The 15,064-nt window shown below is 31.4% G+C and overlaps 2 protein-coding genes across 5 annotated transcripts in view; one reads left to right on the forward strand and one right to left on the reverse strand.

Moving 5' to 3' along the window:
* Nucleotides 1-4,989: 4,989 nt before the first annotated feature.
* Nucleotides 4,990-10,714, forward strand: LOC102677608 (membrane metallo-endopeptidase-like 1). The gene is given in 18 exon segments (XM_031508830.1): nt 4,990-5,021; nt 5,023-5,222; nt 6,026-6,187; nt 6,323-6,406; nt 6,872-7,083; nt 7,178-7,384; nt 7,466-7,576; nt 7,883-8,024; nt 8,164-8,281; nt 8,469-8,559; nt 8,629-8,805; nt 8,895-8,995; nt 9,089-9,147; nt 9,278-9,329; nt 9,421-9,488; nt 9,570-9,715; nt 9,979-10,140; nt 10,369-10,714. Coding segments are annotated over 18 exon segments (2,304 nt in total). The 3' UTR covers nt 10,549-10,714.
* Nucleotides 10,715-10,996: 282 nt separating this feature from the next.
* The window catches only part of LOC102678491 (mediator of RNA polymerase II transcription subunit 12), a 94,599-nt gene continuing 90,531 nt past the window's right edge, over nt 10,997-15,064 (reverse strand). For all 4 annotated transcript variants that reach the window (XM_031508832.1, XM_031508831.1, XM_031508834.1 and 1 more), the window contains 2 exons: nt 12,138-15,064; nt 10,997-11,939 (listed from right to left, as the gene is read on the reverse strand). The exon at nt 12,138-15,064 is cut by the window's right edge and continues 1 nt beyond it. In XM_031508832.1, the coding sequence (XP_031364692.1) occupies nt 12,295-15,064 (2,770 nt within the window). In that variant the 3' untranslated portion in view covers nt 10,997-11,939; nt 12,138-12,294. The remainder of the gene's footprint in view (nt 11,940-12,137) is intronic.

Raw genomic sequence — 15,064 nt, forward strand, 5'->3', positions numbered from 1 at the left:
TAAGAGATCGCCTGAGGTTATTTTTATTAATAAATATATTATAAATATAATAATAATATGAATAAATTTTCATTCAGAGTCAATTATATATTATTAATTCTCAAAATAAATTTCTTATTTATTGTTTTTACATTTTTGCTTTCTAAAATTAATAAAAATTAATTAAATTTGTAAATTAAATTTATTAAAGCTTGAAATAAAATAAATAGATTTTGAATTAAAGAATATTAGTTCGTTAGATATGCTAATATCTTTTTTTAGCTCAGGATTTTCAGATTTAACCCTTTCCATGTCCATTGCCAGGATCTCATTCACGTGCCCCGGTGCTACTTGGGTGAGAGAAAGGCAATGGGCATGATGAATCTAGTTCATAAGGTTATAATAATTTTTCAGCGACTGACGATGTGTTAATGAATCGTGCACGACGTATTTTCCACATTGTGTGTGTGGTTAGGCTGTGGAATTGCGTCGTTTATCATTTCATGCAATATAATTTATTATATTCATGAGTAATCTCATAATTTTCCATAACTTATATATAATATTACAAGTTTTACTTCCAAATTACGATAATGATATTAAATATTACTATTTTAGTAATTTAATTCTTTCAAAAGACATATATTTTTGTTGATAGATATTCAATTAATTAATATATATGTATTTTTATCGCAATGGTCGCTAGCCATCGTCAGTCGATTTCAGGAAAAAGGTACGTAAAGTTAGAGTATGAAAGGAGTGCCAAGCTCGGGTGTCGGAGGCGTCCCGGGATGCTTTCCCTAGTGTAGGATTTTGCGCCCGGGTGTTATGAGTGAGAATCGTGGAATGAATGTGTTGGTATGCCTGTTTTGCCATTTTTTAAATATCGGGTTAGGTAGGATAGGTAGTATACTTCTGGTATGTCTGTTAATTATAAGTAGGTAGGGCCGGGCAGGTTGTCACAGTCTCTGATCGGGTAGGCGCGTTTTCGCGTGACAATCTGTTTCAGGAAATATAATTTGAAAAATCGAGAGTGAAATTTTATCACGAATCGAATGATCATTAATGGCCATTTGTTTTTAACTTGCTTTCGATTTTTCGAATTCCGTGGTCGTGGTCGTGGAATGGGTTTCGAAACGCACGTTGAGCTCGAGATTTTATACATGTATGAATGACTGCGATCGTTGATCGCCCAATGCATGTGCATTCAGTTTTCTCAGTTTTTTGTATGCGAAAATAGGAAATCTCGAACCTAGTTTTAAGTTTCAGCGAGCATTGCGCTCGAAAAAAGAAGACCGAAGAGGCCTCGACAAACTGTCACGAAGAGGGGCTGCAACGAATGGCTTCTCATTTTTTGGATCTTGTCTGGATCCAAAGAATGGGAAGTCATTGTTATTACTTTGTCATTGTGCTCGTTTTAGTAATACGTAGTTTTTGTTGTTATATCATTTAGCCAATTTGCATGCTGGCTTTTTTTATTAGTATTGATTTTATTAAATTAATTAATAACAGATTGAATTAAAGTTGCAATATAATTTTCATCAGTTTTTTTATCAGTATTACATTAAAATGAAAAGTTTGCATTAATATTATGAATTACACAAGATATTTTTTTATTACAAATTATTACATTTTATTTTATTTCATTTACATTTTTATTATTCATTATTATATGTACTTATATAATATTTTTGTTTCAATTATTGATTGTCTTTTTTTTTAATTATTAATTTAATAAATAAGTATTTCAGATATATCAATTCAGAAGAAGCATAAGTCTTTCAATTGGTAAGTAATTATATAAAACTTTATTATTTCTTTCTAATTTGATTTATTTTCAGAAATTATGTTGGAATCAATCAAAGAAGATTTATTTCAAAGAATATCTCTTTTCTGTGATTATATCAGATTTTTTGATAGGTGGAATTCTAAAAAAATCTTTAAATTTCTATGCAAGTGGATTATATCTTTAATTAGAGAGGTAAGAAGAATTTAGTTTTTATTAGGTAAATTTTTTAAAAATCTTTAAATTTTTCTACATAGGTAGATAATATTTTTAAATTTTTTAAAATAGAAATTAAAAAAATTTATTTTATGTGCAGACAAAGATTACATCAAGATTTGAAAATGAAAAGTCATTATGATTTATGAAATTTTATGATTTTCTTTATAAATTCTTTATAATCTTATTCATTTCAAAAACTATTATAAAATCAATTAAGTCAAGTAAGTAAAATTAAATCAAATAAAAAAGATTCATATTTAATATTTTTTTTCCTTTCTTTGATTATATTTTTTTGTAGATAGATTTCTTAAAGTTTTAAATAAATATGTCAATACTATTTATAGATTTTTAGATAAGAAAATAGATAAGAATTAAAAATATTTAACTTGTATACAGATAAGAATTAGATTCATTTTCAAAAGAATTATAAGTTTAGATCAAATTTTTGAAGTTATTCAATTTAAGTTTATATAATTCATAAGAAATTTCAATAAATGTAATATTTTTAAATGCATATAAGATTTTTATAAATTACATTCATTTCATAGAAAATTCTTTCTAAATATAGATTTAGGATTAATTATTAATTTAAAGATTAGTATATAAGTATATAAGTATTAAGCTATTATAATTTTTAACTAAAAATTTGGAGATACAAATAAATTTGTAAGAAAGTATTAATTATTATTTTAGTAAAATACAATTACTAAAAATAAAATAAGTAAATGAATTATATATAATAATTAATAATACATTAATGTTGGTTATGGTAGTGAATAGAATTCAAGTTAATAAAATAAATAAAACTTTCTTTAAGATATGTTTTATTTATTTATTTTTACTTTTCTTATTATCAATATTTTACATTCAATATTATACATTCAATGAAAATATAAAATCAATAAAATATTGATATATGTACAAAATAATATGTGTTTGTTGTATAGAATTATATAATTAAATTTGATGAAATTTAATTTTTTATTTTCAGGTTTTTATTGTATCAGTCAATCAGTTAAGTCAATAAGTTTAATTGTTTAATTCTTAAAAATCCATAAACTGATTGATTTATTCTTATAACATTTATGAATTAATTTATTGTTAAATATATCTATTCTATGACACAAAATAGATATAGTTATCTCTTATATTTAAAATTTATATAATATACTTTTGGAAAAATGTCAAGAGATGGCGCTAATAATCCATTCTTGTGCTATTTCTATCTTTTTCTCTTAATCTACTGTCCTTTTTTATGTTTTTTGTACGGCGCTCTCTAGATGGCGTTAGTTGTCAAATTTTTACTCTATTTCTGTCCTTCTCTTACTATTTCCTTTTTTTGTCTATACTTAGTTTTGTGAAGTGTGTGATTATGACAAGATTTCAATATTTTCCTCGAATAAAATATTTAGAAAAGAATAAGTGATATTATTATTCTTTTTTATAACTTTTGTTTTATTTAATTATCTTTTAAAACTACATGAAAAATATCATGTGCATAATTTTGTCTGCTATAAAAAGCATGCGGTATTAAATAGAATATTTTAAAAAATATCTATATTTATTCTGATGAGTAGATTATTTAGAAATTTGACAATTTTGCGATAGTTATATATTCTGATATTGATAATTGTTTATTAAAAAAATTAAATTTTCAACCTATAACCTTAAGAATATGATATGATAGTTATTTCTGTAATAGTGCATTAATGCAATAAATTATCATAAATGAAGGAAAATGTATGAATAAATAAATTAGCAGAGATACGATTTTTTTTTCATTTTTTTTTTTTTTTTCATATACACCACATGTATTGAAGTAGAATGAGAAGTGAGCTTTTTAAATAATATATCTTTATTCTATTGAGAATCGAAAGTAGAATTAGTCACCGATTAGTTTTTTCCTAGTCCTTGTTCTATCTTTAAAGTTTAATCTTTAAAATCATTATTGAACGCTTAATAATGTGCAATAAATTATAAAACTTTACAATTCTTTTGTGATAATATTCAATAAATAATATTTACCAGAAAAATCTTCTTCAATTCATTCTTTTTCATTGAATATTATTTCTTTGTTTTTTCATGTTATCTGTATAGGGAACATGAGTCTTGAAAAAATAATATATAAACATTCAAAGCCTATTTATTAAATTATCTTCGTCAGAATGTATAAAAAAAAATGAGTCATCGTATTATTGATGATAATCAATAATATAATTATATCTATACATAGTTTTTTATATATATTTTTATATATATAAAAAGATTTTATTTGCCATTACTTTCCATTTAGTTGATTTATTCCCGCTTGTTATCCGGATGTCATACCGTGACGGCCGAGAAATCAATTATTCGTTGCGTATCTAGCGATACCTGTCTTGTATCATGAAACATACTTTATAAATTAGCCTTGTATAGCGATTGGCTTTGGCGATTTTAAAAAGAGCGTATGAAGCGCACCCGCGGGAAAAAGACGGCTGCCTTACCGAGTTTTGGATAACTCGTTGCCACGACGCATACATCAGTCCAGGATTTCGCTTCTTCAGTAACTATGCAGCTCTCGTGGATAATGTAAGTAATCAAACGTAATCGACAATCCAGATTTAAATTTAATTTATCGTATTTATTAATATAACTGAAGCCTTAGAAAATTAATTTATATACTTTTAAAAAAAATGATTTTAAATTATTTTTAAATTTTATTGAACCGTGTCACGATTAAATAATAATAGAATTAATTAATAAATAAAATGTAGATGTGGTGCGTAATCACAATGTTGATTTCAAGATATTTCAAGTGTATCATTTATTCGAAGTCGTCGATTGAAATTGTTGGTACAATTTTACGGTAATAATACGCGGAAATATATTGCAAAAACAGTGAAATTTGATCATGAAATGAATAATCTGGCTGTCGCATCGCGTACGTGATGGATCTGAAATAAATTATTTTCCTCCTTAATATTATTACTACTCCATGCTGTTTGTTCGTTGAGGAATTATTCATGAATGATTTTTCCTTCTTTTTTTCCTTTTTTTTTCTCTCTCTCTCTTGTTTTTCTTTACAGATGTCAGTTGTCAATCGTTAGTGCAATTCCTTTGTATCCTTCTTCACAGTCGTTCGCACGGATCTGGAGGATCGTGAACACGAACGACACAAAAGCGAACTTGGATCATCACGGCCACCGTGAAAATCAAGAGCAGAGAATTTGTGAGACTAAGTACTGTTACCAGATCGGTACGTTGGTGTGCTCTCGTGACGTAACATTTACATAAGTTGCAATTTTCTCGTAAATGAGTTGCATTATATAAGAGAACAGCCTGCAGGCTGTGTTCTTCTGTGTTGATAAATTATCGAACGATAACACTAAAGAGAAATCTTTTGGAATGGCACGTGCTGTTCGAGCACAATAAGAAAGAAGAAATACACGAGACAAATCACAGTAACGAAAAATTGTGTTGTATCGCGTTTTGCAAGCGCGTAATTTTCTTTAATATTTATTATATTTGATTATATACAAATGAAGAAATTTATGATTCATGGATTTGGATAATCGTTAGATATAAATAGATATTTTTTTTTTTATTAAGGAGTTAAATGACTTGCTAGTAATTTGATTATTTGTTTCAATTGTCTCGACATTAATATCTTTACTTGATTCGAGGATCACCTAAATATTAATTCTTTTTTTTAAATCTCTTCTCTCTTTTTAGATACATACATGAATATAGAGTTGAATAAAAAATTATTTAAAATGTAATATGTAATATTTTTCTTTAATTTCAGTAATATTTCTTTATCAATCGTTCAAAATTTCACAATATTACAAAATTTCCAAGCTTCTTATTATTAGAATCTTTATATAAAAAATATAAACATCGAAAATAACGAAATATCCAAAGATCTTTATTCAAATTTCATTTCTCTAATTTTAAAAAATTCACCTTATATTATGATTACACAATCGCAGTTTACACGTTATTTACAAATATGAAAAATGACAAAAGAAGTTGATCAATTTTATCGATTCATTATCCCAGCGAAAAAAATTGAGGAAAATAGAGATGCCACGGTGGACCCTTGCGAGAATTTCTACCAGTATGCTTGTGGTTCGTGGAGCAAGCACAATCCCATACCAGACAACAAAGTTGAGTGGTCTGAGGATGAGATTAAAGCGAATAAAACGAATAACCGTATCAGAGGCAAGAAATTATTTTTTCCATCTATTCTTTTATACTTTTTTTATACCAAAGAAACTTTAAATAATTCATGAATTTGACAATTTCATTCGTTTATTTTATTTATAAATTATACATTCTTGAATTGTCCCTATGAAGAAATCCTTTCGGAAGACGACAAATCAAGCGATATCTTGCCGGTTAAAATGGCCAAGAAATTTTATCGTTCCTGCATGGATGTAGGTAGGAAAATCGCAATCGATGTTGATATGAGAGAATAAACTTTAGCACGTGCATAATTATTCGAGAGAATTTACATCCGTGTACATGCAATTAAATCTATTTGCACAGACAGTTTGTTATTAACTATGCAATGAAAATTAAAATATGTTTTTCTCGCTTAGATAGATGAACAGAAGAAGTTTTTAATTACTTGATCGAACTAATTATTTGATATTATATACGCGGTATATACGATCAATTCCCATATTTTCAAGAATTGATAAACATTTTAGTGGATAAATTACGCCATTCGAGATCTCATTTGAATAAACTGTGAATTTTAATTCTCTAGCTGTAAGAATTCTAAAAGTAATATTCTTGGAGGATCGATTCGAGTAATGGATTCTGTTCGAATAATTACAAGTGCTGAGGGATGTATTCCTTTGAAAAAGCTTTGCCCAAATTTTTCTTCCAATCTTTCGACAGACGCGATCGAAAAGAGAGGCATTAAACCGATTCAAGAGATCCTAGATCGCACTGGAGGATGGCCTGTAGCCATGCCATTCAACGAGTGGGATCCTGATAAAATACCTTGGCAGAGAATCGACAAGGAATACATGATATTAATCGGAAACAGCGCTTTCTACAATCTCGAATACGAAATCGATTTGAACAATACGAAACGCTACGTGTTGACAGTAAGATATAAAATGCGACAATGAAATGTATAATAATGATAATGTTAAAAAATTTCCACGAATTATTTATCCGAGAAAAGTTTTGTATTTGCAGATAGATCAAGCCACCGAATATCCTCTGTCGAGAAAAAGACTGTTTGTGAACATGTTCGAAATGTTTTTATACGATGACGATCAATTCACGATAGGTATATTTCGTATGATTCAAAATTTCGCAAGGGAAAAAGGATACACTCTGAATCGACGACATTTAATTATCGATATAGTGGAAATGTTATATTTCGAGCTTGAATTGTTGGAGGTGACCAACTTTTTTGGATTAATGATTCGCGTCCGTCAATAAACGCGATGAAGAGTAATATCTCTTGTTTTTTTATCACAGATCATCGAAAATGGGAAGGAAAGTCACACGGTTAGTGATAATTTCGAAAGAATGACGATCGAACAATTGCAGAGATGGTATGATTCTGGCGTTAATACATCTACGGCAAAGGTAAAAAAATAATTATCCTAATAATTATTCTAAACGAATAAATCTGAAACCTTCGCCTCGAAACGCTTTCTGCACTGTTTAATTCCAAGATCAAATCTCATTTCAATTCCAATGCCAAACTGACACACTTTCTTGTATTCGTGAATATTATTCTTCCTCATAGCCAATAGCTATTCTTCAATTCTTAATTGCTTTGATTCACAAGTATCGATCGTCACGATGCATCAATCATCGATAGACAATTCGAATAACGAGCAATCGTGACACTCGATACAGGCTAAGGTGTTTTACAAGTAATATTTGCAGATAGACTTCTTGGAAGTGATACAATACTCTTTTAAAGTGGCTAATATCGACATAAATTCATCCGAACCTATTATAGTGTACAATCCAATATTTCTTCACAAGCTGGCCAATTTACTTGGAAAGACATCTCGACGTGTGTTGGGTAATTACAAAAATCGTGTACGATAATTTATGTTTGGCTGTTGCATTTCCAGTTGATTAAAAAGTTGATCAATTTCGAGATTTTCTTTCGACTCGTACACTATCACTACGTCATTGTTTATTGTTTCCCTCGTTTCTAGTGAACTACATCCAATGGAACATGATCGACAAATTTTTGTTGTACACTACGCAAGAGATGAGGGACATAAAGTTCGAGATGTCATTGTCGTCGTATAACGTGTCCAATTTTATTCCACGGTATTTTTTTTTTTTTTTTTTTTTTTTTATACCTTCACGATATTGCATCGCGTAGAAAAATAATTTTGAAAATTTGATACTCGTTGAAAGAGATCAAATTTTTGTTATTATTCTGTGTGCCTTTAAATTATGAACGTGAATAGATGTTTGGAAAAAATGATTTTGATTTTTTTCGATTAACTTTTAGATGGGAAATTTGTGCGAACAATATTAGAATGAAGAATGCGGTTTCTTACATGTTCGTTAAGGAATACATCTCTGATAACGTTATTAACGAGGTAATATTTGTTTGAGATTGGTTTTAAACACGAAAGAAAAAAAGTTTCTATTTTATATATCAATTTAAGACGACAAAAATGGTTGAAGGAATGAAAGAAGAATTAAGACATCGCATAGGTCAAACACATTGGCTATCAAATTCCATAAAAGAGAAGCTGATGGAAAAGTTGGATAATCTACAAACGCAAATTGGATATCCAGATTGGTATAAGGACAATGCTGCTGTTATTCGATATTACGATGGAGTATTCATCTTCTAACGCAATTATAATATAATCAAATATGCAATATGATATATGTTTATATAGACATGATTTTTATCAATTATTTGCAGCTTCAAATAGGATCGGATTATTTTCAAAATATTTTAAATTGTGAAAGGAACGAATTGTTAAAAAGTCTGACGGAATTCAGGCAGACTGTTATGAGAGATAAGTGAGTTTTTCTCAAACAAGAAAATATTATATCTATTAAATATTCAACGCTTAAAATATTTAATTTACATTTGATTTTATTATTATCCTTCAGATGGTTAGATTTTCCTATAACAGTTAATGCGTTTTATGCTCAAATAATCAATTCGATACGTGAGTACTATTAAAAAAAAGATAAAATTTATATTTTATATTTTTTTAATATATCACGCGTATTACTAAAAAAAATTAATTTTTACTTAAGAATTAAAATTTTTCTTATTAAAATTTATCATTATTCCAGTTATACCAGCAGCTGAGTTGCAAGATCCTTATTTCACGGATATTTTACCAGAGTAAGCTTCTTTATATCTTATCTCAATTCATCATTGCGTCTTTTATATAATTAAATTAATATATAAATTTATTAACAATACAAATTACCAGCGCTATTAATTATGGAACGATCGGATTTGTAATTGGACATGAATTATCTCACAGTTTCGATAACGAAGGTAATTCTATAAAATGATTTTAAATCATTGTTCGATAGATAAATTTAAAAAATTCCTATAAACAGAGATTTGTCTATTCAGGAATACGATTTGATAAAGAGGGTTACAAAATTCCGTGGAATTCCAAAAATATATCAGAAGAATTCGAGGAACAATCGATGTGTTTTGTCAATCAGTATAACAATTATGTGCTTGATGTCATAGACGAAAATGGGGAACTCTTTAAGGTGAGGCTCTTTCATCGACACTTGATGCAAAGTTTCGCATAGTTTCGACGATTTTTTAATCGATTAAAACTATATTGATTATCTCTTCATTTGAGAATTACTCTGTTAATATTATATAACCACTCAAGTTACGCAATTGACAAGAATTTAGAAGATTCTAATTGATTTTTTATAACAGAAAATAGTTATCTGAAAAAATACACATATATCAAATATTTAAATTCAATAAAAAAAAGTACTAATAAGTACTATTTACAATTCAGCTGAATGGATATCTAACCGAAGATGAAAATATGGCTGATTCAATTGGTATACAAATTGCTTATTCAACGTACAAGAAAATAGCGAAACAAAAACCACAAACCAAATTACCAGGTTTAGAAAATATTAGCAACGACGAACTTTTCTTTTTATCCTTTGCGAATGTAAGTTATTTAATTAAGTATTGGAATAATTTCGAAATATCTACAATATAGACAATTTCGTTTTTTTTTTTTTTTTTTTTAATATTTCGAATATTAACAGTCAAATTTCAATCTAAAAATCGACTAGAAATAATTATTTATCGTCTCTCCATTATCGTGTGTTAATTATGTCTCAACAAATATAAAATTTAAATGTTTCTCGATTTAATTAACACAATTCCATTTTAGTCTTGGTGCTCTTCGACGAGGCCTGAATACGAGGCAGATATGGTGAACAAAGACGAGCACAGTCCTGCAAAGTATCGGATTATAGGTTCCCTTTCCAATATGGACGCGTTTTCCAAAACTTTTAAATGCTCGCGAAACAGTCCAATGAATCGACGACACAAGTGTACGTTCTGGAATTAGTAAAACTATATACAAAATTAATAAATTATGAACGAAGTTTCGATAAAGAAATAACATGACGTTGTTTAGCAGATTTTATTATACAAAGATAAGTTTTATCTTTTTTTATTGTTTTTTTTAAACGATAAAATGAACGTAGTAATAATTGAAGCACATTTTTTAAATTCTCTTTTTTGAAATGTTAAGTTTAATAGTTTTGTTAATTTTATTTATAATTATAAATTATAAATTTAATTGTAAATATTAAAATAGAATATTAATAAAATTTAAAACTAAAATATTTCTATTTATGAATCAATACGAAAATTAAAATTTCTTCTTTTAAAATTTTTTTAATTTTCATTTATTCAATTATTCAAAATATTTTCTTCTCTTACTCCATTGTCACATTATTTTTTAGCAGTAATACTAATTTATTCAGGCGTGAAATGATTCTGAATCTCGTGTGTTGAAATATTTCGACAGCGCTTTATTCAATTTCATACGGAAGGAAATCAAGTATTTTTAAAACAAAATACTCATACAAAACGTATAAAATCGGGGACGAGGATTTGTACATCGATCTAATACATATAGACAATCGTACAATACAACGCAATCGTTAAGTACACAATAATTATACGTAACATTAACGCCTATCAACATAAAATATAAATCTTCACATTTATTTTTTTTTTTCTTCAGACAGAGATCATATCCACGCTTCCGTTGTTTCTCACGATTTTGCGACTGTGCGATCCATCTACGTTTAAACGATAAAATTCTATTGTAGCATGGCTAGTATCACAATTCTGACAAAATTGTCTCTTGAACGAAGTAGAATTGATGCGGAGTTTAATACATTTGTATGCGTGAAACGGAAACGCTTCCTTGTAAAATTTTAAAAATTCGATTTTTACATCGATTTTATACAAAAAAAACTTAAGCATTACTTTGAAACGATCTATATACAACAAAAAACATGAGAAGTGATAAATGATACAAAGGATACAAAAAAAAAAAAAAACAAAAAATATTCGGTACGTTATAGTAAAATACTAAAATACACGAGACTAAAGTTCTTTCTACATAATCCATCTATAAATTACAAACATCTTCTAAGTAAGTACACAAGATCAATGGTACAACGAGTAAATCTATTCAATAGCTGCACGATGAAGGTCTTCGATACTACTACTAACTTAACTTTGTACAAAAGCGTACAGAGTGTTTTATCACTCTTTCTAAAATTTTGTATGCTTAAATAACGATTTAACACACACTTCGAAACAAGCAAAAAAAGAGAAAAAAACGAAACTTAACAAATTCGAATATTTAAAGAAATATTTTTTCTACGTGTAATTATTGCTCGTTTTTTTCTATACATCGTTGTTCAACATACAAAAAAAAAAAAAAAAAAAAAAAAAAAAAAAAAAAAAAGAAAGAAAGAAAAAAAGAAAGAAGCTTAGAATAAACAATACTATATTATAATTAAAATAAATAAAAAAAAAAAAAAAAAAAAAAAGAAAGAAAGAAAAAAAGAAAGAAGCTTAGAATAAACAATACTATATTATAATTAAAATAAATAAAAAAAAAAAAAAAAAAAAAAAGAAAGAAAGAAAAAAAGAAAGAAGCTTAGCATAGACACTACTATCCTATATTTATACTTCATCTATACACGTCCTACAAAAATCATCTTCTACCTATCTAATCGATTCATCGATTCTCTATTTCGTTATTATATAATAACAGTTCATGACGAGAACATCAATTTTTTGGCCGGAAACGGGACATGTAAAAGTCGCAGTCCGAACAATAAATGGCGGGTTCGGTCACCTGCTTCTTCCGGCAGAGATGGCAAGGCGCCGTCCTGGCAACGCCTCCGACCGTGGGTGGTTTCTGCAAAGAAGACGTGGAGGATTGGGTCACCGTCGAGCTCCCCTTCGACGTAGGGACGAAGTGCATTTGTTTGCTCTGCTTCGAAACCGGAGGGTGCTGATAAGTTGGATATTTCATGTTCGACTGGATTTGACCGTTCTGCAACGCGTTTGGATACGTCTGATTGGGCGCCAATATGTTCTGCTGATCGATCTTCTGCGGTGATCTCTGATAATTATCGTGTCTTTGTTGATAATTTTGCATATTCTGTTGTTGTTGTTGTTGATAAGATGTTGGTGGATTGGGTGGAGGTTGATACTGCGGAAGTGGTTGGTTTATTCTATTGTGCTGAGGAACCGATTGGTAGGAGTAACCTTGATAGGAACTGTGGCTGTATTGGTTCTGATATGGGTTCGGGGATTGAGTTGGCGGGTATGCGAATTGTTGTTGCGAGTGTTGAACGGTTATAGGGCTAGCATTGTGGTTCATGATTCTCTGGTTCACGTTTGGCTGTTGTTGTTGTTGGGACATTTGTTTGTTCATCTGATTGTGCTGTTGCTCGAGTTGGTAGTAAGTCTGATAGGTACTTTTTTGGCATATTGATTTTTGTTGCTGCACGTTGTTCTGAGTATATTGAATTTGTGTGGGGTAAGGGCTGGCTGGTTTTTGGGTTTGGGACAGAGGAATGCCCTGATTTCTGGTATGAGACATCTGTGCTTGAGGATACGTTGACTGGGATTGCAAATATGGCATGTATCCATTTTGAGAGTATCTTATCTGTTGTTGAAGCTGAGGGGAGTAGGATGTGGGTGGTTTGGAAACATTTGGAAGCCCTGTGTAACTATCTCTCACAACATCTTGTCCTTCGTTGCCATAGGAACCACACAATTTCTTGTCCGACAACGATCCAACAGATTCGTTCGAATTTTGCCTTCCCAAAGGAGGTTTAATAGTTTCTGGGATAGGTATTGGGTTCACACTTCTTAACTGATCCTGATAAGGGGTCGCGGGAACACTGTCAGCTTCACTTTTTAACGGTAGAGTTTGCTGTTGAAATTTGGTAGGGGCGCAATTCTCTCGATTCATCTCTGCTTCTTGAAGACTTCTTATCTCTCGAAGAACTTGGGCAGTTTCCGGTTTGTTCATCGCCGAACGTAGAACTCTTTCGAGGATGGGATTGGGTATGTAAGAGTCTTTCTCGTCGTCCTCTGCAGTAGCCACGAGGACGACTTGATCGCAGAACGACACGCTCTTTTTCTTCCCTATTCGTCGTTTCACCTTCCTGGGCGCGATATCGTCTTCGCTTGGAAGAATCGTCGTGTTCTGAATAGTATTCTGCATGGCAACCTCGCTGATGTCATCCTCGGGATAGTCAATAGGCAAACCATTCTCGTGTGGCAATGTCAAAGACATCGACATGATGGCCTGGTTTAATCCACTTTGCTGCGTTTGCATGATATTACTCGGAGCTGTGGTCGAGATAAAACTGTTCTGACTCGAGCTCGATTCGAAACTCGAATTCATGATCGACTGGTTCGATTCAGTTTTGGTAAAGTTCGCCAGATTTTCCGTAGAAAGTTTCATCGGCCTCGATTCCTCCTCGTGCTGTACATCCTGAGAACCCTCCATCAACGAAGGAGAAACGCAATTTTGCTTCGTCGAGATCTTCTGTTCGGGTTCTGTTTTCGCCGGCTGCAGCTTAATCTGCTCGAATCTAGCCGCCATGTCTTTCACGGAGGAAACAACTCTTGGACAATCAGGTACGTCGCGACTAGTCTGATCATAATTTTGTCCAAGACTGTTCATCATCAGATCGCTCGTTCTTCGAGCGATCGTCGGTCCTTGTATGCTAGGAGCGGACGATCTACTCTTCGATGTATCCTGTTCGAATGGACCTTGTTTCTTCATCCTCCTCTCCGCCTGTTTAGCTTGCAACTCGCGCAGCCAGGTCACACCGGACGATTTTTCCTCTTCCTCCTGATCCTCGAGCCTCTTCTCCTCCCTGGAAGGGTCGCAGGTCATAATCTGATCCCTCTTCAGCTGCAATTGAGACAACAGACTGATAATATGCTGATTGTCCAATTCCTGTTGACGTTGTTGCTGCGTTGACACGGCTGTCTGTTGCAATTGCTGCTGCTGATACTGCTGCTGATACTGTTGTTGTTGCTGCTGCTGCTGTTGATACTGATGCTGGTACTGTTGCTGACTCTCCTGGACGTGATTCGTAGAGCTCTCGTCGATCGGTGGCGGGGGAGGTGGAAAGTCCTCGCTCGCTTGCCTCGAATGGGACACAGAGTGAATAGAGGGATACGGTGGGGGAGGAAAATCTTCGCTGGGTTGCCTCGAATGAGAAACGTTCCCGCTCTCGGGATAGGGAGGCAACGAGTCCAACTGACTCTGCTGTTTCACAGGACTCTGCTCGTTGTGCACATCCGCTCTGGTGACCACGAACGTCGGCTCGTACAGGATACCATTGGCGTACTGCACCACGTCATCTTGAATTCTCGGTTTGCTGTTGTAGCCCGATGGACACGAAGGAGATACATTCGCAGCGTTCTGCTCCATAGCGTAGGAGGGCAAAAACGGAAGGGAATGAGACTCGGACGAGTAGTCGGTATAGTTGGACGTTCTATTCGCTCCGCCAGCCGAATTGGTCGCG

The sequence above is a fragment of the Apis dorsata genome, unplaced genomic scaffold (genome assembly GCF_000469605.1).
Source record: "Apis dorsata unplaced genomic scaffold, Apis dorsata 1.3 scaffold_104, whole genome shotgun sequence".
In the NCBI taxonomy this organism is placed as follows: domain Eukaryota; kingdom Metazoa; phylum Arthropoda; class Insecta; order Hymenoptera; family Apidae; genus Apis; species Apis dorsata.